Source organism: Sycon ciliatum, chromosome 6, assembly GCF_964019385.1.
Source record: "Sycon ciliatum chromosome 6, ocSycCili1.1, whole genome shotgun sequence".
Taxonomy (NCBI): Eukaryota; Metazoa; Porifera; class Calcarea; order Leucosolenida; family Sycettidae; genus Sycon; species Sycon ciliatum.
The window spans coordinates 26,651,003-26,676,071 of NC_088648.1; the positions used below are offsets into that span (position 1 = coordinate 26,651,003).

Consider the following 25,069-nt stretch of genomic DNA (forward strand, 5'->3'; position numbering starts at 1 on the left):
TACTAGTTGCTAACTATGGATGCTATTTTGCACGGTGTATTGGTGGATTTTAGTGTGAACAAAGATCTAATATAATTATTGCAATTTTATATTTCCTAAAAAATCAAATAAACTTTTTTTCCTTTTTAGGTCATTTTTTTATTATTTTTCCACCTCTCGCATACGTTTTCAGATTTTCAGGTGACGAGAAACATAGAAATAAAGACGTGTGGCCTAACTAAAAGAAAAACGAAATCGATCCCTCAACTTCAACTGTTGTTTACTGAGAACCTCTCCCCACTAGTTAGTGCAGCGTCCATTTGGTGTTTGTTTTCACACAGTCTGCATGTAGCTCCTCTTGTCTCACTTCTCACCGTCTCGTTCTCCCTATCCCCTTTTTTTCTTATCCCCCAGGTGCATACCGGTAAATTATTCTCGACATTTATCACCTACTTGTAATGGTTATAACCCTTGTTATGCTACTTATCCCTATGTTTCCTTGGTTCTGGTTTCTTGTAATTCCTTTGGAAAGAATGTCCGAAAACTGGTTCATGAATTTAGGAGTCCACATTGGTGATAGTGGTAATGAATAGCTTGAAAATTGTTGTTTTCCGTCCCTCATATGCCACTCGTCTCTACGGAAGTTATTTTTAGAGCAATTGCACAAATAGATGGGGTATATTAAACAACACTTAGAAAGAAAGGGTTCGTTAGGTCATGGCTTCTAGGTGTGTATGAGGCTGCCTCGTAATAATGTTTAGGCATATTACAAACAGAAGCCGCCTACCTTGCCCAATCAATTGTTCGTTTGCTTTGAACTACGTCCCCCTTGCGCATCCCAGTTGATATGAAATACCGAGTGTACTGGGCAAGGTGTGGAAGGTTCTAAATGTGCTTTGGTGAAATAAGATATTACTGTGTAAGAGCACGCTGGATATCTTACGGTTGCATCGAGGCATACTAGTCGACCAGGTTCCATTAGCCATACACCTTGAAGCTGATGTGCCTACAAGTTGAAATCCTGCATTGCATGCATAGAAGACGATGCCTGGAAAGCTTTCTACAGTCTTGCCAGATGGTAGTGGACGAAGTGCCGGACATTTGATCACTGTTCAGAAATAAGCAGAAGCACAGTTATTCAAACCTGATATGCATGTCCGAACCAAATCTAAATTTTATTTCCTCTGCGTCATCGATTTTTTTCCAGCTTGACTAGTGACTTGTCACTTGTTACTGACCACTCCATAAGCTAAATCATACACAAATTTTTACACAGTATGATAGTCTGAAGTCTAGAGTAACGTTCCAGGACAGCTGGACTGAGAGTTTAAAATTAACACAGAGCTGATGTCTACGGACGAAAAAAATATCGTTCCGCAAATTTTCCAGGAAGGTTGTAAGTTGGTCGCGCCTTATCTCAAACGCTTTGACAATCCCAACAGGACAAGAGCTGCTATGCTTGTCGTCTGCTAGCTCTGGATGATTTCTACTTCACCACCAACGCAGTAAGAAAACGCAATCGTTGCGAGGTTGGTTGATTACCGTCGGAGGAATCACCTCGATCTTGAAATGAACTCTTTTGTAGCCGTGGGATACCCATTCATTTTAGTTGTGTGGTCACAGCTCATGCAGGCAAGTGTACTATCACGTCCAGCGTGCACTCCTTTTCAGCATCACGGCCACTGGTACGGTACTTGCACGTGCATCACTAGCACTACAGTGTACACGCAGAGTCTACACGACCCTTGCAGGTACGGTCTTACTACTCGGTATCTCAGCTTTCCTTGCAGGAATGCAAGAGCGATAAATAGATGATAATTATTACAAATAACGTGCAACTAGACTTTGGAGGGCATTGCAGAGTAGTTGCATACAACGTTCAGAGTTGTACAGGTACCTGTGACTAGTATTCCTGCAGAGCTCAGGGCCTACCGTGTACACATTGTAGAATGATGTGTATCCAACTTGTATGAGATGCCCTCTCAAGTCTAGTTGCACGTTATTTGGCATATTATATATTATTATATTGTGTCGCTCTTGCATGCATTAGCTTGCTGACCCCTCGATGTTTCTCCAAGCGCTGCCGCTTGCTCCACGAATTCATTTTCATCCCGGCTCCGGTAAAACAGTGATGAGTTTTTGACTGAATAGCTATAAGCGCGAAAAATGTGCTCGATGCCATGCCACGGAAGAAGTGCGGAATTGATGTAGTTCCGTACTGACTCGTGACGTTCTAGAACGTCACGCGTGTCACAGTGGCAGTGGTCATGAAGTGTCAGAACGTCACTCGTACTCAAAAGGTTAATAGAGAACTGGTGGCACCAGTACGATATTCTCTCCACACCCCTTCTATCATCCATTTTCAAATTAATTATATCATTACTCCATTGCCAATCCCTGCCAACCATTCATTAAAATTGAAAGTATCATAATTATAAGATTAGGGGTTAAACGAGTGCAACAGGTTCCTTATCGACTAGAACCACGTCATGCGAAATTAAGCATCTATGAGCGACATCCACAAAACCTGCTGGGAGAGTATGCGTGTACTCGAGTCTCATCCTGAGCACGCTTTTTCTTCTTTTTTTCAGCTCCAGTATAGCTGTATTTTTCATTGCAAAGCCGTCCCCGATTGTTGTGGTCGTTGTTCAAACGAGGTGGATATTCAATCAAGAATGCACAGGACATAGGAGCCTGATTGGAGTTTCTCGTGGCAAAAGACGGCCACACAGAGAGTCAGAGACACTTTGCGATTTTCTAAATCAAAAATACCATATGCACAATGGAGAGTTCAATTTGTACGATATCAAAATTGTTTGTGATCCACCACATTGAGCAGAATGCGATCCAATCACAACCTCACCGACGGTTAGGCTGCCGACCTGACTGGAAAAATGATCCCTGGCTTCACCAGACGCCAGAAGTCGGAAACCATGTCCTTTGCCGCGACGTCCATCTCCAAAGAGAACTCCATCTTCGTCATGAAACGGCTTGAAATACTCAATACTCAACTGAGATTCGCGGTCTGACGCTTTCTCAGATCGAATCATGTTTTGTTGTAGCAGTTGCAGGGCAGATCCCGCCACTACTTCAACAGGGTTTTGCTTCACAGCATGCCTGGAACAAGCCATATCGAGGTTGCAAGCTACCCCTCTCAGCAAGAAATTCGAAATTTCAATGGTGGAAGGTATACTACGAACATAATTTCAAAAGGTATGGTTCGCGGCGCGATCATTCTACCTACGTCATTCAAACTTTGCAGGATGGTTCTGACCTACACGGTAGGCATGGAACCACAGGGTTTGATGTCATAGCTGACACACACAAAGTCACACACACAGTACATTCGTGTGCACAGATACTAATTTACTGGACGTCGTCATCTTCTTCCCGCTGGTCTCAAATGTACGATGACGTGCTATTTTGCCTAACGAATGCTATTGACTGACTATTGATTGGTTATCGACTGATATTTCCCTGAAATTTGAAGAGAAGCTTATAAATCACCACAGTTCATGGCGTGAGAGGCACCAGGTTCAAGTTCTGCTTTGAAGTGGAATGATTTTTTCCAACCATTCGGATACCCATAGTGAATTGCGAACCCGTGACCTGGCACGAGGAGAACATGGATGTGACAAATGGGATTTCGGCCTTTGGCCTCTGATTGGTGGATCTGACCTTTCCTCCCCACGGTTTAGGAGACGCATCTGATGCCTGATCGGGGGTGGTGACGTCCCACGAAAACGGAAAGGTGCTTTATTACCCGCACACTCTTCCAACAGCGACTAGCTCAAGTTCATCTACTGGATTCAAACTTTGTTTTTGCTAGTCTTAGAAAATGGAATTTCAGACAGATAGGTACTCACGTGTGCAGACTGGCATGGCAGATGACCAAGACCCGTTTGATAGACATGTTGTGTAACTCATACCACTCAGCTGATAACCTTCAATGCAAGAGAACTGACGTACTGATGACAACGTATTGCCACCACTGGTCACAAGACCATTTGTAGGTGCTGACACTGAACCTGTACAGGTGATTTCTGCACAGAAGACGGATACGAGTAGTGAAACAAAATCCCTGATCATCTCCGGGATAATTGATTGAAAGCCGCTATATAAAAAATTCTGCCAGTGCAGTCATTTTTATACCTTCGGTAGTGGTGACTTCGTTGTATTCCCCCACCTCCCTCCCCACCCCACTTTTATGAAAATCACAAATAGAGTGCTGGATGAACATAAACATCTGTACTTGTATGGCAAGGATAAGCAAAGTAGTAGAATTGGAAAGTCTAATACTCTGAACTTAAAATTAAGCCATTGCCGGTGATCTGAGTTTGCTGCCAGGTAACTTTCTCTAAGGATTCCGAATGCTTATTCATGAGTATAAGAGAAGGCCAACTTAGGGCTATATACTTGGTGGAAGAGCTTGTTTGTTGACATAATATGCTTTTGTAAGGAAGAAAATATCTGGATAGGACAAGAAACAATATACTCTGTCACTCACTTGTGCACACAGGATTAGCAGTTGACCAGGAACTATCTGCTTGACATATAGTGTAACCTTCACCACTCATTCTAAAACCTTCAATGCAAGAGAACTGACGTACTGATGACAATGTATTGCCACCGCTGGTCACATGACCATTTGTTGGTGTTGACACTGAAGCTGTACAGGTGATTTCTGCACAGAAGACGAATATTAAACAGTAGACAAAAATCTGTACATCCTTCGGTACTTTTCATGTACTTGGTCCGCCAAGCTAAAATTGGCGCATATCTTCTCACTTGGTTTTTCGGTGTTCTGCCTGTGTCACACAGCATGGAACCACCGATTCAACGTCCGAACATAACCATTGACCATTGCATCCGACGACATGGCAGCACAAACCATCGCAGAAGTATTAGTTGCGATCGGTTCGTTTGAGTCTTTTTGACAGAGCTGTCGCCGACGAACACTTCCGTCAGCGCAAGAAAACACTGCAACCTCCGCTCGAGTCCGAAGAATGTGCATGGATGAGAAGTGTATTGGGGGAATGCATGTAGGGCGATAGCGCGGGTTCGATTAATTGCGGAAGGTGAAACCTATACTGAAATTCACGACCGATCAGTTCGTGGGAGCATACACATCAGGAACAAACACCTACATTGGTAAAGAGCTGGTCGCTTGATGCGGTCGCCTCCTGTTTCGTCAGTACATTCCGTCAAAGAGAGCTCTGGAATATAGGTGTTCTCTCTTCGAACCTTAGAGGGCGTATGCCCAATTTCATTGTCTACATTGGCAAGGATGTTGAAACCGTCGATGCCGACGTGATACGTCAGATTGGTACATCTGGAGCAGTGGTGGCTCAGCTGACGGACCAATTTGTCACCTAGGAATATCGATTTTGTCGTCAATTGGTACACCAGTGTCAAGTTAACCCTTTGCCGGTCTAACTCAATGTATGTGAGGGGTGGTCACGCAAATACATGTACACACAACCAGCAATAACTCAAGAACCATGTGATGTAGGTATGGGTAAACCATATATTTTCAAAATCTGTGTGCCTGAACGCGTCCAGAAAATTCAAATATGACTAGGTCCAGGCAAGGATAGGGCCCATGGTAGCCCTTCAAGTTGAGAGAAAATACAATTGCGAATGAAATACACGAATATCACAGCACGAAGGGCATACCAAGTTCGTGATGGAGCTGAAGTCGTACGATAAACAATCAGGTAAGGGCTACGTCTTTACAAGAAATGTAGGCTCTCTACAATACCGCCATTGAACACCAACACCTCGCCATCGGCGATACGCCAGCAGCAGCAATTCCCATTGCACGATATCGCAGTTTCGGTTTGTTCATCTCAGCGCTGCTCGCGTCAGATTCACTCTCGCTCAGATGAGTACTCAGGCGCGAGCTTACGCATGCCGTGATTCTCACGGCCAGGCGAATCAGCTGATCGCACCTGACGAGTCCTTGTGACAGTCGCTGTAGCGGTGTCGGCAGCAAGAAAGCTTCCTCTCTGTTTGGAGAATTTCGTTTCTTCATTCGTGGACGATATATTTTTGAACTAGCAGGACTCAACGGAACTCTTTTTCTCAACACACTACACTGCAAAACCTCCCGGGACATCCAGCCTGGACTGGTGATGTTACTGCTCTCAGAGCGCTTGTCAAACACGGCCCCAAGAGATGCACTCGCATTCTTGAAATGCGCGCATGGCGGATAGTCGTCTTTTCCAATTTCAACAAACTTCAGTCGATCGATACGGCAAAAATTTGTATGGTAAGCATGGTTGTTTTGCACATCGTCAGAAAGCCTTGGACCTCAGCTACGCGTAGAGCGCCATTTTAGGTGTCTCCTAGCAACAAGACCCCCCAAAAATGAGGGCCAAACGTACCGATACTATAGTATCGGTACGCTTATGGTAGACCGGTAAAGGGTTAACACGGTATGTGGCTGAGAACGGGACGGCGATGTGCGCCACAGTCAGGAAGAATCGGTGTGGGCTACCTAAACGCTTAGGGGCCATCCGTAATGTAGATATTTATTTAGAAACGAAAACTAGTCGTTTAGGGGGAGGGGGTTGAGCGCCTGTTCGTTTCTCGAAAAATATCGATGCACAGTTTGTATGTGTGGGCACGTCCAGAAAAGAAAAGGAAAAATGTCGATCCTATGCATCGTTTGTATGTGTTCGTTTCTGAGGGAGGGGAGAGGGGGTTGAAGAGAAACGACTATTTTCGTTTCTAAATAAATATCGGTATTTACGGATGGCCCCTTAGTGGACTACAAAGGACTCAAGAAAGGCGAGTTCATACACAGAAGCTATGATGGCCTTATCGTACTTCAACTAGAGGATATCAAAAAATGGTACAATTTCTTTCAACCATTCACAACGACGAAGTGACCGACGCCGGCAAGCTGTTACATAATAATACTTCCTCGGTTAGCAAAAACGTCGTTATTGATTTCGAAGGAAACGCTTAGAACAGGTCAAGAACAATTTGTATCGACTGTAAATCACTGGGTGAAAATAGCTAAGCCTATGTACAGCATCTTTACCAAAGAAACTGTTGGCGAAATGAGGAGAGAGTTCAGTTTGCATCGCTTTTGCTCGACTCATGTTGACCCTCCGTCGCTGTCGTCATATGCTGCATGTAAGTCGTCATCTCTCTAGCGTTGTTGTTCAGCTCCTTTCAGCCTTGCCTTGGCTTCTTTGATCACACTCCACTTTGGTGCTGCCGCCGTCGTTCAAGTTGGCTTTCAAGCTGCATGATCCGTCGCAGTGGCGATTACTAATTTCCACCAGGAGTCGTAAAAATATTTCATGACTCCCTGGGTTCACCTCCACTCTCCAGATCTCCGCGAAATGAGGAGTAAAGGCACAGCCCAACTGATTCCATTCATCTGTTGCATGCTCCTGCCAGCACTGAACGCCAGCAGCTAGCAAGTCCCATCGACTTTCCTTAGCCACAAGACTAACGTCGGACTGCAGAATTCTATAGAATGCATGGTCATCAGCACTCAAATCTGGGCTTTCCGAAGTTTAAACAATCATTAATTTCCAATGCTCCGTCCAATCGGAACAGCTGCTTGTTCATTCACTCATTGTGTGGGATCGCTGCTCCATTCCATTGCTCTCTATCACTCTCAAACTCACGAGAGAGGCCAATCAGTGCATTATGACCTCGGAGAAGTGGTATTTCATTTACGGTCGCCATGGCTGTCATCACCTATGTTGCCACAGCGCAACCATCGATACAACTCGGTTTGTTTTGAAAGGTCGCTTTCTTCGCATCGTATCTCTTCCATGCCATGCCAGGAAATGCCGAGAAAGAGATACCGGCTCATTTCAGGGCAGTTAGTGCGCAAACCAGTCCCTCAATAATATCAAGAGTACAAAATCCCCAAGAGTGTGCAACTCTGGCTATGGGGTCTGCGACGGCAGAATTTCACATCACGTGATGAACCCGTACACATTATTTGCACTCTGTGCATGATAGATACAGGGTTGTACGCAACCCAGCTTTGGGTACAACTCTCTTGTGGTCACTTTGCACTGTTTGCCAGCATAACATTTTGAACCATGTCACGTGATGTGAAGTTCTGCCGTCGCAGCACAGCATAGAGGTTGTGCAGGCAGTTGCACACTCTTGGGGGTTAGGCCGAGTAAAAAAAAAAGATTGTTGATCGTCAGAATTTTCCGAAAAATCGGGGCGGACGGGAGGGTTATATTTTTGTTTTTAAACTTTTTTTATACCTGCATCGACCGGACATCTTGAAATCTTAGCATGTATTACATCTATGGGGTTATGGGTGTACTACCATTGTTGGTTGTGACTGCTACCAGTCTGCCTGGGCACACTCCAAACACTTTGAACATGTGCAGATGATTCGCACCATGACGAATCCGGGTGATCACAAACGGCATCCTTCTGAAGTTCCACTGTCTGAAACCAACAAAGGAACTACTACTTTGAAAAGTTGTCAAGGAACTCTTTCAGACTTCACAAAGACAAATTACACTCGAAGAATGTCGGCGAAAGAGAGGGCAAACGGCGGCGTGCGTGCGACTTTTCTTCACAGTGCGGACCTTTTCAAGAGCATGAGTACGGGTTCATCGATCAACAACAGCTTCGGACGCGGTACGCGTTGGCTGCACAGTTTCCATGTATGCAGGCGTAGATATCAGGTGGTACACTGTACACTGTACAGACTACAGTGTCATGTATTGTAGTTGCCAGATTTCACACAAGTACACTGGAATCACACTGCATGCGTGATGTTGCTACGGTAAAAGCACGTTGACGCTGTACATGAGAGCTCGCATACGCGTGTACTGCTAAAAAAGGTCCGCGTTTCGCTAAACACACGAGTTTTCTACCGTTGATCACGAAAATAAAAAATAAAATAAATCCCGGGACGGACTGAAAAATCGGGGCGGGCGCTGACGATCAACAATCAATTATTTTTACTTGGCCTAATGTACTTTTGATAATATCCATCTTGCAGTTTTTTTGTTAACGGAGGAAGTAGTAAGGTTGACCTTGCCTTCATAGAACCCTGGAAAACACACAAGCTATAGCTCAAGTTGGGTATGCTCCGGGCCCTACGCAGCCAATGCCTTGCAAACATGTATGGTCCCTCTTACCGGTTGCAAACTTGACTTCTTCTTTTCATCTCAACTGAAAATGACACCAGGTTTTGTATGCTAGTGGGATGAACTTTCCAGTCCTTCAACCTTTGTTCCTCCTTTTTGTATGCTGACATTCTTGGCTGCTTTATCCCCAAAGTTCAAAAATCCAGTTACTCAGGCCATACGGCTATTGTGCTTGCCATTGGTCCTTCTACCGTCATGTGAAGAGACGCAGATGTACGGTATTTCAGCCCTAGATGGGCTGCCCAGTCTGTCAGAATGAATTTGAGACCATGTGCTTGGTGTGCCAGACCCAGGCAGTCACATCATGTGAACCACCAGTAGGAGCAGGATATCTGGAATGTTTAAGATTTAATTTGATTAAAGCTACATGTATGAATAAAATCAGGTGCGCACTTATTACTCCGACACACAAGGCAAAGTACCGTAAAAGTCCGTAAATAAGTACGTATTTACTTTCGAATTTAGTGACCACACCCGTACTAACTTTCGGGCGGGTACTGACTTTCGGGCACGAACTAACTTTCGGACCTGACTTGTGTGTAGTGGAGAAGTCATTTTCATGAATCATGTCGATGTACATGCTACGTGCTGCATGTGCACACCATACCGGTACTTATTTCGGACAGTATGTTTATCGGGCTTGACTAGACTTCAACAGACAGAGCCAAAAGAATGAAGGGGGTATTTCTTTCGGGCAGGTACTTATTTACGGACTTTTACGGTAGGTCCCTAATTTTCCAAAACGTGATGTGATTATCATCAGTTGGAAATTACCTCACACCTCACACTGACTAATACAAGAAGGAACATAAGTAAAAGTGGGGGAGGCTTCAAAATAAAAAGAAGGAATATGTTTTTAAGTGCATAGAATGTGAAGCATTAAGTGTGCAGTTGATTTTATTCATATCTTTATTTTAATTCGTATCTCCACATCGACTAAATTTGTTAGTTAGAATTACAGAGAGTTGCGTACTCACGTGTGCACATTGGACTAGCAGCTGACCATGACCCATCTGTCTGACATATCGTGTAAGTTGCACCGCTCAGTTCATAACCTTCCATGCAAGTGAACTGACGTACTGCTGACAACGTATTGCCTCCGCTGGTCACGAGACCATTCATCGGCGCAGATACTGAACCAGTACACATGATCTCTGCATTCAACACACAAAAATAGAAAGGGATCCAGGCGCACAGTGTGTCAATTATTCACCATCAAACCTCTGCTGACTCTACATTCCCACTCCTATGACAAGCTATGATGCGACTATTTAGTGCGCACGGAGAGGCAGCATTTTGGCAAATATCCAGAGTAAAAGCCATGCAGATTGCGCACCGAAAATGGTCAATGCAACAGTTTTTCCGGTGAGAAGCTGAAAAAAACTGTCTGTTCCACCTCATCAAACTCTGCCATTGTAAGCTGGTCGTGTTCATGTTCAGGCAACTTCGAGCAAGCATTGATTCCTTCCCAGCTACTCTATGCTCTCGTTGAACATACAAAAGGACACATTGCCGGCAAACACGAGGGCTGCTCTGCACGCACAGTCTCACTCGGGCCGGCGGCAAATACCGGCCAATATTGGCAAGTGCGGTTCTGTGCAACCTTGTGCCTTCTCATGTATAGACTATCCCGTGACTCCTTAGCTTTAACCTTTTATGGACAATGGCACAACTTTATATCATATATGATCGAACCTTCAAGCGGGATTTCAGCAAGCCATTTTCATCGCTTTTCGATTTTTTCTACAAATCTACAGCTGAGATGAATGCGGGTTGAATGAGCATAAAACTACGTACGTCACAAGTAAGAAAGTTCGCGAAAAATGCCACTAACCACTGCACACTTACCAGTGCATTCAATCTCAATGTATCTCAAAAGCGTTTCAACACTCCACTTTGGCAAGTTTCATTGATCCGAATTCGGTCTGGTCATTTTAATATGAAAGCTTTGTCCATCTAAACCGATCTGCATACAACTAGTATATATAAAAATCATAACCGTTCTTGGGTTATAGCATTCAATTGAATGCCGCATCTTCCACAACAATTTTCTTTGTCAATAAAGGAGTAAATTAAAATGCCTGCCGGATTGTTGCTATTATGCACTTCATGTCTGGTCGAATTTACTGTCATGCCAATTACCATTCAGACTGATTTGAGTACATGCTGACACAACCGTAATACACCTCAACTACTTTTAGTCTTTTGCCATGCTTATGCTCTACTATCCCTCATTCCGGAGACATTCTATCGCAACATATATACCGCGTACTCCCCCCTTCCCACCTCCCCACCCACACTGCCACACCTTTGGCTATTAGAGAGGTCCCGGGTACGATCTTCCGTGCCAAAATCCGTATGGGTGCTATGGGTGTTTTCTAGGCGTGCTCCATACGATTATTCGGCGCAGAGAATCCGTGTGGACTGGCTTTCATGCGAACCATGTTTCGTATAGAGATTTTGCGTCGTTGCTGACCCATCGGGTGCAGAAAGATTTTTCACGTACAAATTGGGTACGAGAAACATTGATTTTCCGCGGCAAGTTTTGATTTCGGTACAAATTTTCAAAATAAAAATGCATAGCGCGGGAATGCGACGTGTTTGCGATCGTAACGTAGGCAATTACGGCAAACACATAAGTTCCGTACTCCAGAACATTTCACTGCTGGAAAACGACGTTTTAAAAAAAAACCCGTAGTGCCTCCACGGATTTTGGCACGACTAATCGTATTCCGGAACCTCTCTGTTACATGACTAGGTTGTGATCCTGATTGCCCGTATTAAAAATGAGACTATTTATATTGGCTGCCAAAAGTGTTCTAAAAAAAAAATCGGCTATCATGACAGGTGTTATCTTATTTCCACTTAACCTGTGTAAAGAAGTGATTTCCGTTCCAATACAGAAAAAATACGGAAGGTTGGCAGCACTGCTAATAGAAGCAGCTCATGAGCATTAACATTACCTTGGCAGGTAGGCATTTGAGTCCATACTTGTGAATCCTGGCAGGTGATCTCTTGAGGACCAGATATTTCATATCCACAGTCGCACGTTATGTTTAGTACTGTCCCGACATGTATCTGCGTCGAGCTTAACCTGGCATGAGGAATTCCCGGAGCAAAGCAATTTGCTGCACATAAAACAAGAATAGATTATAATTATTGATGCTAGAACACTCGGTTGCAGAACACAGCATGCCCTACCCCTGCTAACCTGGCTTAACACTGAAAGTGGCAGTGGCCATTCATTTTGGTCTGGTGATGAGACTGTTCAATATGAACTGGCATGGCCAAAGCCAAGGCGTAGAAATTTTGAATGGAATGTTGTCGTCGTCTCCAACTCCTTCAGGGTCCAGCTGCTTCGAAGTCGAAAGAGCCATCAGCCGTCCCCTTTTGTTAAAACTCGCCATGCCGTCTGTCTTCCAGCGGAGGCCGCTCCGATTTCCATCTAGACGCAAGACTTTAAGCTGGGCGCAGTAGCTGCTGCTCTTGCAAAAAAAAGGTTTCCTTTTTTTATCGACTGAAAGATATATTCGGCCCAGGCTTGCTCGTGGTGCTCTTTTTCGCAGTAGGCATCCGGTTTTGCTCCGCAACAACATCATCTTGTGTTCATCCTCCGCACATACTTCATCATCACTTTGTCATTCCACTCAACAGCGAGGTGAAGGTGAACTTTATTTTCATGTGACGAGAAAGTTTAGCTCGCACTATTTGGCTAAGACTCCTATTTTCATTTTTATTTCGTTCTCCCACTCTCACACACACACACATGCTCATAGTTAATTCTGCCGTCGGGAGTCCCATTCGGGACGGATACGAGAATAATAATAATAATAATAATAATTTTTTAAAAGAGGTCGGAGGCGGATAATACTTTAAAACGAAGGTAAGTTATGGGTCGCACATGTCCACGCAAACACACATCCAGTCATAATAAGGCACTTGTCATAAGTATCCGAACGTTTTCGGTCCCTTCTCATCAAGGATTATACAGGAAATGGCTCAAGCTGGAAAGACTAAAACTTATAAAGCGTAAAGATAATTAGATAACAACACTCGTGACAAGGTGGAAAATTATCAAGTTTAGCACGACACAAAACTCGAAGGAAAATAATAATAGTGACAACAACATAGTGAGGAAATTAAGTTACATTGTTACCACCTCGACGAGGAGTAACACCAAACAATTGTAGCGACAACACATTTTCTTTCTGTACGCAAAGTTCAGGATCTAACTTACGGATATACAAAGCTTCTAACACAGCCAAATGTAACGCACATCTACCACGTGACAATATTGAGAAAACATTATCACTGTACAACTCACGACAATTGGTACGGGCTGACAGATGTTGCTTGATTGACGAAGTGCGATTCTTAGCTCCATTGGGTGTTGTCTCCTCAAATGTCCCGTCATCTCGCCTCTTCGTGGCAGCACCACTATCTGTCTCTTCGCGTTTCCGCGGCCTTCCACGTTTCTTGACACTAACCGTTGGGTGCGCGATACCCGGTGTCCTTTCCGTTACGTCTCCTCCATTGCGGATTTCTATTGAGCTTCTTACTCCAACTTGTCCGGTGTCCGATATTGAGGTTAGTTTTCGCGGTCTACCACGTTTTCGAATATTGACTGTTGTTGTCACTTCCGTTGTCGTTGTACGTTCGTCCTCATCAGTCCGTATTTTCACTTGGCTTCTCGTCACCCTTTCCGACGCCGACAGATCCTTTGTCAGTTTCGGTGGTTTACGTGTGGGTCTTTCACCATCTTTTATGCTGTTCTCAGCTGGCCCGTGTCCTACACACGCAGAGGAGGACGGGCATGCAGTCACATCTTCACGGGAAGAGGAAGATCCTCCGATGGACTGGACAGCACATTTTGGAGGACGACCACGGCGAGGACGACAATCGCGCGCATCAAGCGGAACACAACTTAACGGCACATGTTGACGAATGTTTCTTTCAATGCCGACAATGTGAAGATCGGTATGTAGGTAGAACCCTTCAGCACCTGGGCGCACGCATTCATCAACATGTGCCGTTAAGTTAAGCTAAGAATCGCACTTCGTCAATCAAGCAACATCTGTCAGCCCGTACCAATTGTCGTGAGTTGTACAGTGATAATGTTTTCTCAATATTGTCACGTGGTAGATGTGCGTTACATTTGGCTGTGTTAGAAGCTTTGTATATCCGTAAGTTAGATCCTGAACTTTGCGTACAGAAAGAAAATGTGTTGTCGCTACAATTGTTTGGTGTTACTCCTCGTCGAGGTGGTAACAATGTAACTTAATTTCCTCACTATGTTGTTGTCACTATTATTATTTTCCTTCGAGTTTTGTGTCGTGCTAAACTTGATAATTTTCCACCTTGTCACGAGTGTTGTTATCTAATTATCTTTACGCTATATAAGTTTTAGTCTTTCCAGCTTGAGCCATTCCCTGTATAATCCTTGATGAGAAGGGACCGAAAACGTTCGGATACTTATGACAAGTGCCTTATTATGACTGGATGTGTGTTTGCGTGGATATTTGCGACCCATAACTTACCTTCGTTTTAAAATAATAATAATAATAGTAGGGTCCCTGGTTCGAGTCCTGGTGGTGACAGTCAATTTTTTCTTCAGACTTTTCCCGTTTGTCTCTTTCCCTCAAACCAGTTAATATTTTATGACTTGGGGCTCCCCGCGTGCTAGTTTGTACGTGAAGTGTGTGGGTTACAGTGCGGGCTGCGTCCCACCCGCCTGTGTGGATTCACAGGAAGTGTGAGTTACGAAGTCTGAAGAAAATGTTGAACGGCCTCTGTTGGGATGACGACTACACCATAGCTCAGTGGTTAGAGCATCGCTGGCTACAAGCGAGGGTCCCTGGTTCGAGTCCTGATGGTGACAGTCAATTTTTTCTTCAGACTTTTCCCGTTTGTCTCTTTCCCTCAAACCAGTTAAAATAATAATAGTAATAATAATCTGTAAAAAAAGAGAAGAAACACATGAGAACGAGTTATGCAGCAACTTTCCACGACTTTAACAAGATGATAAGCGGCCAGAAAGTGCGATAATAGGGCACAAAACTGACAGGCTACTGAGACATTCAGCGACCCGAGACCTAGCTCTAACACATCTCCAGTGCGCAAACCAACAGTTCTCATGTGTTTCTTCTCTTTTTTACATTATTAATTTTATTACTGGCTCAGTATCCGAGTTTAACTAATTATTTGGCTCTCGCGTTGAAAAACAACTCCAGTGACCTGTATCGTCGTCGAAATTACGAATTTTAACCCAAATTTGATGTGAAATTGTGTGTTACGGCAAAAGGTGTGCAGTGTAACCTGTCCAATAACATCATCAGCAGGGTGGTCGGAAGGTATTTTAGTGTGGTATGGTCAGCCATCTGAAGTACAATTTTGCTCGTGGGGAATTATTATTATTATTAATAGGGCAGTCCCCACAGACTCAAAGTCTTCTTATGGGGTACCCAAAGAATGAAAGTAAGGCATGGCGAAAATCGAAAGGAATGTTGGCTGAGCTGAAGAATTTGGAAAGTTAGAGCCCAGATCAGTGTATTTCATTGATTCAATGGGTATCTGGGGCAAAAAGTGGTACGGTCAATACTGTAGTGACCGTACCGTGTCCAACGCCGCTGACGGTGTTGTGAAACCACAAGTTCTCGAGAGTGAAAGGCCTTCTCGCTTGTGACATTGTGTTCGTGTCAATGCAGTTGTATTCCGACTCCGCAGTACCGCTGATGATTACGACGTAGTATACGCTACATGCGCTATGTGCCATTTGCTGTGTGCGCTGTAGTTGTATGTTGTATGTGTATGCTTTCTCATATACGCTGTCATTTTCATGGTATAACTACCTGGTGGTTTTAGTGTTAGTTATTCAGTTGTTCATTCATTGTTCATTAGTATTGTCGCGTCCCTGGCTCAGAGTGACCGGACCCCGAAATCACTACGAGCGGCGACTGAATATAGACGTGTGGCCTCACGACAAGCCCAACACAACCTAGGGGCCAACCAATATAGCTGGCTTGGTCCAAGTTCAACCCCACACGATCAACAGACAAAGACTGTTAGTTTTACGTTGTGAGTAGTATCAAATCCGAGCTCAAAGTAAACGAAGACAGAGAGCTGAGACCGAGTCTCGACTGCTAGACTAGACTAGACTAGACTAGACTAGACTAGACTAGACTAGAACTCGGTCTCAGCTCTCTGTCTTCGTTTACTTTGAGCTCGGATTTGATACTACTCACAACGTAAAACTAACAGTCTTTGTCTGTTGATCGTGTGGGGTTGAACTTGGACCAAGCCAGCTATATTGGTTGGCCCCTGGGTTGTGTTGGGCTTGTCGTGAGGCCACACGTCTATATTCAGTCGCCGCTCGTAGTGATTTCCGGGTCCGGTCACTCTGAGCCAGGGACGCGACATTTGGTGCTGTGACCAGGTGCACCGGTTCGGGTTGTGTACTGCTCAGAGGAGTCAGTTGGTCTCTGTGGATGAGGCGCCCGGATTGGTCAGTTGTAGCCAATTTCGGTTGGTGGTGATGAGCTTGCGTAGTGAGCAACGGAGAAGGGGACGGTGGTGACCATACAGGCCAGGATGGGATTCCTGAGACCGAAGAAGTATGGTCTGCGCTTCATATAGGACGAGGTCCTAGAACTGAAGTGGAAAGGCTGTGGTGGGAGAGGATGATTTGGATCTGGATCCGTCGGGCACAGTGTTGGCTGATCAGGGGACGCCCTGTGTCGAGGAGCCTGGTAGGCGAGACTCATCTGGGGATGATGATGAGTTGTTGCGAGTGAGGTCCCAATTTGCTCGTTACCGGATGGATTTTACTACGAGCTCTTTACCGATCTTGTGTCACAACTGTGTAGCACCATCGGATTGAGTGAATGCTTTATGTGCCTGGCACCTGGCGAGGAATTTGTATTTCCTCGTGAGCAGTCAGTGTTATTGTTCAGTCGTATGAGCCCGATACAAGTGCTAAGTATGCTGTATTCGGCTGATGACAATGGTGTTCGCACCAAAACCTGTGGTGGATTGGACTTGCATCCTGCATCTCCAGTTGACTAACCTATTGTATCCGTCGCGGAGCCTGGTGGATCGGACACGTCCGGAACTGGCAACGTCGCGGTATCTCACCGACTACCATATCGGTTGAGGATAATCACGGGGACGTGATTCTTCAACGGCGGGGGAAATGTCACGTCCCTGAACGTGACGACTGCTGCCTGATAGTCCTGTGACAGCAGGATCTACATAGTGAGCAGCTCTGTGCTGAGCTGTCACACCCTTTTGGTACAATGTGGTTTGGCCAGTGTCTTGTCCCACGTGCTTAGCATGTAGGTTGAGCGACACACGCTTTCCCACGTAGGTGACATGCCTTCTTGGCATGACACATCATGTGATCCAAGGCCGGAACCTGGTCAGGTAGGTTCTCGCGTTGTACGTTTCCTGGAAGTGCTTCACTTCCTGGAAATGTAACTCCAGGCTTTGTGCAAAACCACGTCACTACAACGTTCTACAGGTTTCCACGATGCCTCGGCGCTTCGTGCAAAGAGCCAAGACTAATATGACATTGTATAACAAGAGCTAAGTGCAAGACAGGAGACGTGTGCAAGAACCAAAACCGTCACCGCGCAACAAGAGGTCAGAGTATCATGCAAGCAAGACCAAGAATGCAGCAGAACTTACCATAAGAAGCCGCTGAACTATGGCACGTTGGGTGAGCGGGCTCCCCAACGTGACCCTCATATACTCACATTGTACTCTGACGTGGGTGAGCGGGCTCCCCACGTCCCAATTTGGTCTTTCTTCTCTCGATGTCTTTCTTTCTCTTTCTTCTCGAATGATCACCGTACGTATATTCTGCATTTCTGCTGACTGGCTGCGCACATTCCGGTTTGACTTGTTCTGCTATTTCCTTGAATTACCTCGCAATGATCACGCCATATATCTCTGAAGCACCCTATAAAAAAAGCTCTCATTCTCTCTTTTAGTTCAGTTTTTAGTCTAGTCTAGCAGTCGAGACTCGGTCTCAGCTCTCTGTCTTCGTTTACTTTGAGCTCGGATTTGATACTACTCACAACGTAAAACTAACAGTCTCTGTCTGTTGATCGTGTGGGGTTGAACTTGGACCAAGCCAGCTATATTGGTTGGCCCCTGGGTTGTGTTGAGCTTGTCGTGAGGCCACACGTCTATATTCAGTCGCCGCTCGTAGTGATTTCGGGGTCCGGTCACTCTGAGCCAGGGACGCGACAGTATTAGTCGATGGAAGTGAAATATACTGTTGAGAATAAATAGTTGTCCTCGTGCCGTGTGGGGTCGTTCGTTCCTGACACTTTAGAGAACCAGAGGGTTCACAACATTTGGCGACCACGCCAGGATACGAAGCGAGCATGGCACAGGAACTATGGATCATTGAAGCCAGCTTTATCGCCAAAGGAATTCGGTATGGATTCGAAGGCGATAGGTTGAGAGAATACGTGGAGAAGAGGCTCCAACAGAGCGAGGAGTTTGAAGAGCGCAGTGCTAGACGGCAAGAGTGTGCGCTCCGCACAGAGTTTAACGAAAAGCTCAAGAAGATGGCCGAGCGCATCGCCGTCAGTACATATTATGAGGAAGCAAAGCGAGATTTGCTTGCCTCGCCCGGAAGGACGCCGGACAAGGCGTGTAAGACTTTGCTTACAGACAAGCAGCGGTCAGAAGAGTACTTGAAGCCAGTGGGAAGATCAGATCCAAGGCCCACTGCGTCGGTACAGAGCATGGCGACATCGGTTGGAGACACTCAGAAGCAGCTAGAGTCTCGGCTGAACGACGTAGAGGCGGAAGACGTAGAGGCGCAAGACGTAGAGGCGCAAGACGTAGAGGCTCAAGACGTAGAGGCGCAAGACGTAGAAGCGTAAGACGTAGAAGCGCAAGACGTAGAAGCGCAAGACGTAGAAGCGCAAGGCGTAGAAGCTAAGGAAATGCGAAGGGCGATACTGGTTAGCACGGAAGAAGTTGGCACGGAAAAGTGAGCGGCGAGACTGTGTGGAACATGGAGATTAGATGTATGTTATCCGGTCCAGCGTCCGCCCCACGAGGCAGTGGCCCAGTAACGGTGTCATGTGTGACAGCCAAGATCTGCAAGCTTATCGGTTGTGTGTTGTCTGGTCCATCGTCCGCCCCATGTCGAAGTGGATCGGTGACAGTGTCGTGTGCAACAACCCACAGCGGCAAGCTTCGCGAAATCGAGTTGGCCGAAGTGGTAGGCATTAGTGATATTCTACCATGGCCACCACCGCAGCAGAAGATGACGCGTAGTAAGCCCCAAATCGTTTGACTTGTGAGTTGTAGTACGGCGGTGAGAAGCCCTTTGGTGGGGAGAATGTTGTGAAACCACAAGTTCTCGAGAGTGAAAGGCCTTCTCGCTTGTGACATTGTGTTCGTGTCAATGCAGTTGTATCCCGACTCCGCAGTACCGCTGATGATTACGACGTAGTATACGCTACATGCGCTATGTGCCGTTTGCTGTGTGCGCTGTAGTTGTATGTTGTATGTGTATGCTTTCTCATATACGCTGTCATTTTCACGCTATAACTACCTGGTGGTTTTAGTGTTAGTTATTCAGTTGTTCATTCATTGTTCATTAGTATTAGTCGATGGAAGTGAAATATACTGTTGAGAATAAATAGTTGTCCTCGTGCCGTGTGGGGTCGTTCGTTCCTGACACTTTAGAGAACCAGAGGGTTCACAACAGACGGTCAAAATCCTCCAAAATCTCGACCGATGTGTATCTCACAAGTAACTCACTGAAATAATTTAAACAAACCTCGCAGGTACCGTAAAAGTCCTCTGCCGTCTTGATTGCACGTCCACTTCATTTGACAATGCAAAATACAGCTGCAGTAAAACCTGGCTTAAGCCCCCCCCCCCCCCCCAGGTGCAAACAAAAGCGGTCGTTAAAGCCAGGTGGTCTTTAGAACCAGGTCTCATACATTCGTGGCATATCGGATCGTGTACGTACATGTACTCCTATTGACAGGCGTGGAGCATAGAATACTTTCATGCAAGCAAAGTACACCTCACTCAAGTGCATGTAGCGCTTCCTGCACTGTAACTTTAGGGTTCACGGATTGGCATGCTAACGTCGCCAGCTACATCATGCACGTGACAGGCGCGTGCATATACTGTACCACACAATCGGTCAGTGCTCAAATCGCATTTTCCCATCAATATCACTCACTTTCAACTCTACGGGATTCATTACGGTTGGCTCAAACTGCCTGAATTTTTGAATCCACACGCACGAAAGACGTTCCAAGACTTCCACCGTTCGTATTTTTTCAAACGAGTTCCAGGTTTTCCAGTAACTTTGGCCAAAGTTCGGCTAAAAAAACAGGGGGAGCCGTTGCGTTTCCGTAAAATACTGAACGGTAGAAGGATAGCCAAGGTCGAGAGCAAAACAACAAGCCATTATTTGTCAAAATCGAACAAGAAACGGCTCAGCGCATCTATTTTCCGTGCACGCGCGCGCGTACTTTGGCCGACAAGGCGTGGAGAATTTCTGAAGAAGAAGAATAACAAGAGCAGCAGCGCTCGGAACAGCCGTGCTGGATACTTCCAATCCCGACGATGGAGCGTGTTGGCTGTCGTGAGCTGCTGAAACGACCATGACATTTCTTTTTCTTTGTATACCCTAGATATCTTGACGTGCCCTAGCTCAGTTTCGGCCTCTTTACAGGAAGAATATTTTCTTCCATGGCATCAGCGGCCAAACAGCAAGAAGAGCAACAGATCGAGATTTGCAGGGCAAACAAAGGATGCGTGCAGCTACATCTAGTCAGGTTCGATGCAGCTGCGCTTTGCCAGAACCTCAGCAGATAAGAAAAGACGACAGAGTGTCTCAGATGGAGCTGGATCTTTCGCCAAAACTGCGACCGCCGCCATCATCAAGTCCAGGTCAGTCAGAAAAATGCAAAGCCCGAGTGAAGTGAAGCCACTGAAGCCAAGGAAAAATTCAAAAAGTACGCTCTCCGGCTAGACTTCGAGTCGATATTTTTTTACTTCGATAGGCGCTGTCGCGGCCTGTAGCGCGCGTCCATAATCCAAAATGGAGGCGCACGTGACGGGTGCTTTTAGTGGCAAGCCGTGAACCCTAAACTTGTCACTTCTCTTGACTACATGCGCTTGCTTCAGCCGTTCAGAGCACTTCAATTCTGTTGCAGTCAATCCTGTTGTGTGTGGGTGTGCCTTCGGTGTACGCAGAGGCCGGCTAGCTGGCAAAAAGAATTACAACAAAACATAAATACGCTTTCTGGCCCTCTGTTCAAACGTTTTGCTCGCGACTCCCTTTTTTACAGGTAGGGGATTTCCCTTTGCTACGGCGGATGCGGATTGGACATCAAACAAAGCGCTTGGATCTCAGCATTACAATGCAGTTTGAATCGTGAAGCTTGGTTTAGTTTGAGCGACATGGGGAACAAAAATGTATTATATAGTTGATTAGCGATTCTGAGACAAGGAAGGGCATTTTCTAGAGCACACAGAAGTGACCCTCGCATGCCCGTAGAGCTGAGAACTACCAGGGAGTCTTCGCTTGGCTCAGGCCTTTCCAACAAGCCATAGATCATGGAAATCCATCAATAAAATCAAAAATGGTGAAAGATTTTGCTCGACGACTTGCATGCAGGGTTCAAAATGAAAGCAAGTGTGCTGAAAGCTTAGCCGGCAGGGGGAAACTAGGCCAGCAGTGAAGGGGTTAAGGATCACAATCACAGTTCTTGTCGCCCTTTCTGTTGAGTCGTGATAGTTTACAACTTTAGGCTCTTTCTTTGCATTCTTTTTTTTATGCGGGATAACGTAAAAGTACCAGTAGTGAAAAAATTACTTCCTCCGTTAACAAAAACTTCGTGATGGATTTTGATGGATATGAAAGCGCTTAGAACAGGTGAGTAACAGTTTGTATCGACTGCAAATTACTGGACGAAGGTGATTCAGCCATGTACAGCGTCTTTACAAGAGAATCTGTTGGCGGAATGAGCAGAGAGTTCAGTTTGCGTCGCTTTCGCTCGACTCATTTTTGACCCTGCGTCGCTGTCGTCATCTGCTGCACGCGAGTCGTCATCTCTCTCGAATCATTGTTCAGCTCGTTTCAGCCTTGCCTCGGCTTCTTTGATCAGACTCCGCTGACCTTGATGTTGCCGTCGTTCAAGTAAGTTGGCTTTCAAGCTGCGTGATCCACCGCGATGGTGATTCCTCGTTTCCACCAGGGAGTCGTAAAAATATTTTACGACTCCCTGGTTTCATCTTCGCTCTCCAGATCTCCGCGAAACGAGGAGTAGAGGCACAGCCAAAACAGGGGTATCCATCAAACTCTGATGGATCCCCTGCCAGCACTGAACGGCGGCAGCTAGCTAGTCCAGTCGACTTTCTTTAGCCACGAGACTTGCATCGGACTGCAGACTTCTGAAAGAATACATGGTCATCAGCATTCGAATCTGGGCTTTGCGCAGGTTGAACAAGAACTTGAGCTCAGAATTATTTTCATTGAGCCGTGCGATCGGAGCAGCTCCTTGTTCACTCGCTCATTGTGTGGACTCGTTGCTCCGTTTGATCGCTCTTTATCACTCTCCAACTTACTCAGTGCTAGAGTAGTAGAGAGGCTTGGCAACGCAATATACCCTCGGAGAAGTGGTATTTCAGTTTCGCTCGCCATAACTGTCATCACCTATGTTTCCACAGCGCAACCATCGATTCCGCTCGGCTTGTTGTGAAAGGTCGCTTTCCTTGAATCGTACCTTCTTCATGCCCCGCCACTGGGCCTCCAGGGAAGGCCAAGAAAGTGATTGCGACTCATTTCACGGCAGTTTGTGCGCAAACCAGCCCCTCAAAAATCCATCACGAAGTTTTTGTTAACGGAGGAAGTAGGTCCCCTCTTGAATGTTGCCCTCTCTTGAATAGTGCCCTCTCTTGAATAGTGCCCTCTCTTGAATAGTGCCCCATCTGTGATTGAAATTGAAAAAAATAGTGCCCCGGTATGGTACTGATTTTCGGACTTTCTTGAAATCCCTTTATATGGACATACGCAATCTGTTGCGCAATTTATTATCTTGGAGAGGTGTATGAGCTAAGTGTCAGGTTGCTGAATGTCTCAGTACTTCTTGTCAGTTTTGTGCCATTTTGTCGCACTCGCTGATTGTATATAATCTGGTTACGTTGGTGGACAGTTAGTCATAACTCGTTACATTTTGTCCTACTCCTTTTCATGGCCAGCAATCAAGGACATCTGAGAGTTGTAATTTTTGTACTCCTCCGAAGTGTGCTTGGCCAAGCACAAGGAAGCCATCTGCCAAAAAACTAAAGAAAATGGTGGTTGTTTGATCCTTTAGTGTAATCTTTGTAGCTAGTCGAAGCTAGTTGCTGTTTGGAGCAGAAACGCTGAAATCGACTATTTTCTGCATGTACTCATGCATGTATTACCATGTCCAGCATAAGCGAACGTGTGGACTGTGTTTGTGCATGTTTGTGCGTGTTTGTGCATGGGTGACATGGGTGACTTGGTTACATGGGTGACTTGCACATGGGCGACTTGCATTTCCACTGTTGACGCTGCCGCGGGAATGCATTATAATAATAATAATACTCCTGCATGTACTCATGTACTCAGGCATGCAGTCTCACACGTATCTTAGCTCTTTTTCGGGAATGGATGCTGCTCTGCGCCCCCTTGGTGAACATTACCTGTGCTCGTGGAGCAGCTGAAAAGGACCACTGGTATGTCTGGTTCCTGGTTTGAAAGTGGACAGTCGACTTTTGTGCCCTGAAAAAGGAGTAGAGAGCGATAAAGGTACGCGTGTAGCTTATTTTGAGTGCTTCTTGTACACTTTTGATCGTGACAGAAAATTCTCAGACCAAAGTCAGCACGAAGATGGCCGTACACTTTTCTTGTACATTTTTTAGTTGTTTCGTCTCGTACCTATGTCAGTATCGTGATGGTGAACTGGACAGGGTGATTCCCTTCCTCTAGGCTTCGTTCGGCGGACTTTGCTTCGTCCTCGTTGAAAAGTGATGCTGAAAAAAAGGTCGATTCGCAACATTATTTTGATTTTCAATGTACGTGAGGACATGCGATTGCTGGCTATGTTTACCATTATCATCTTTTATTTTCAAATTCGAAGAGCACAGTCCCAAAAATTACAATCCAAATCAAGAATTCAAGTATACTAACGTTGACAAGATGGAAGTATAGTTGTGGTATTATGGCTTGTACACGACACAACAGGGTCTCCTGTAATGACATGGTCTGCATTGCAGACTACGAAGAATTTCGGAGCAGTACCAATTAGTCGGCCATTCATTATTGAGGGCTTAGGGCAAATGATAGCTGTGTTTTCACAACAGCAGCAGCAACAACGACAACGTCAACGACGACGACGACGACGACGACGACGACGACGACGACGACGACGACGACGACGACGACGACGACGACGACGACGACGACGACGACGACGACGACGACGACGACGACGACGACGACGACGACGACGACGACGACGACGACGACGACGACGACGACGACGACGACGACGACGACGACGACGACGACGACGACGACGACGACGACGACGACGACGACGACGACGACGACGACGACGACGACGACGACGACGACGACGACGACGACGACGACGACGACGACGACGACGACGACGACGACGACGACGACGACGACGACGACGACGACGACGACGACGACGACGACGACGACGACGACGACGACGACGACGACGACGACGACGACGACGACGACGACGACGACGACGACGACGACGACGACGACGACGACGACGACGACGACGACGACGACGACGACGACGACGACGACGACGACGACGACGACGACGACAACAACAACAACAACAACACAACAACAACACAACAACAACACAACAACAACACAACAACAACAA

General features: G+C 45.9%; 1 protein-coding gene across 1 annotated transcript in view; it reads right to left on the bottom strand.

Annotated features, from left to right (window-relative positions):
- LOC135819822 (sushi, von Willebrand factor type A, EGF and pentraxin domain-containing protein 1-like) overlaps positions 1-25,069 on the bottom strand; it is a 104,326-nt gene that overhangs the window by 53,902 nt on the left and 25,355 nt on the right. Inside the window, exons 6-11 of the mRNA XM_065333102.1 lie at positions 24,325-24,480; positions 12,089-12,253; positions 10,103-10,279; positions 4,487-4,663; positions 3,846-4,022; positions 923-1,087 (exon numbers count right to left, since the gene is read on the bottom strand). Of these exons, the coding sequence (XP_065189174.1) occupies positions 923-1,087; positions 3,846-4,022; positions 4,487-4,663; positions 10,103-10,279; positions 12,089-12,253; positions 24,325-24,480 (1,017 nt within the window). The remainder of the gene's footprint in view (positions 1-922; positions 1,088-3,845; positions 4,023-4,486; positions 4,664-10,102; positions 10,280-12,088; positions 12,254-24,324; positions 24,481-25,069) is intronic.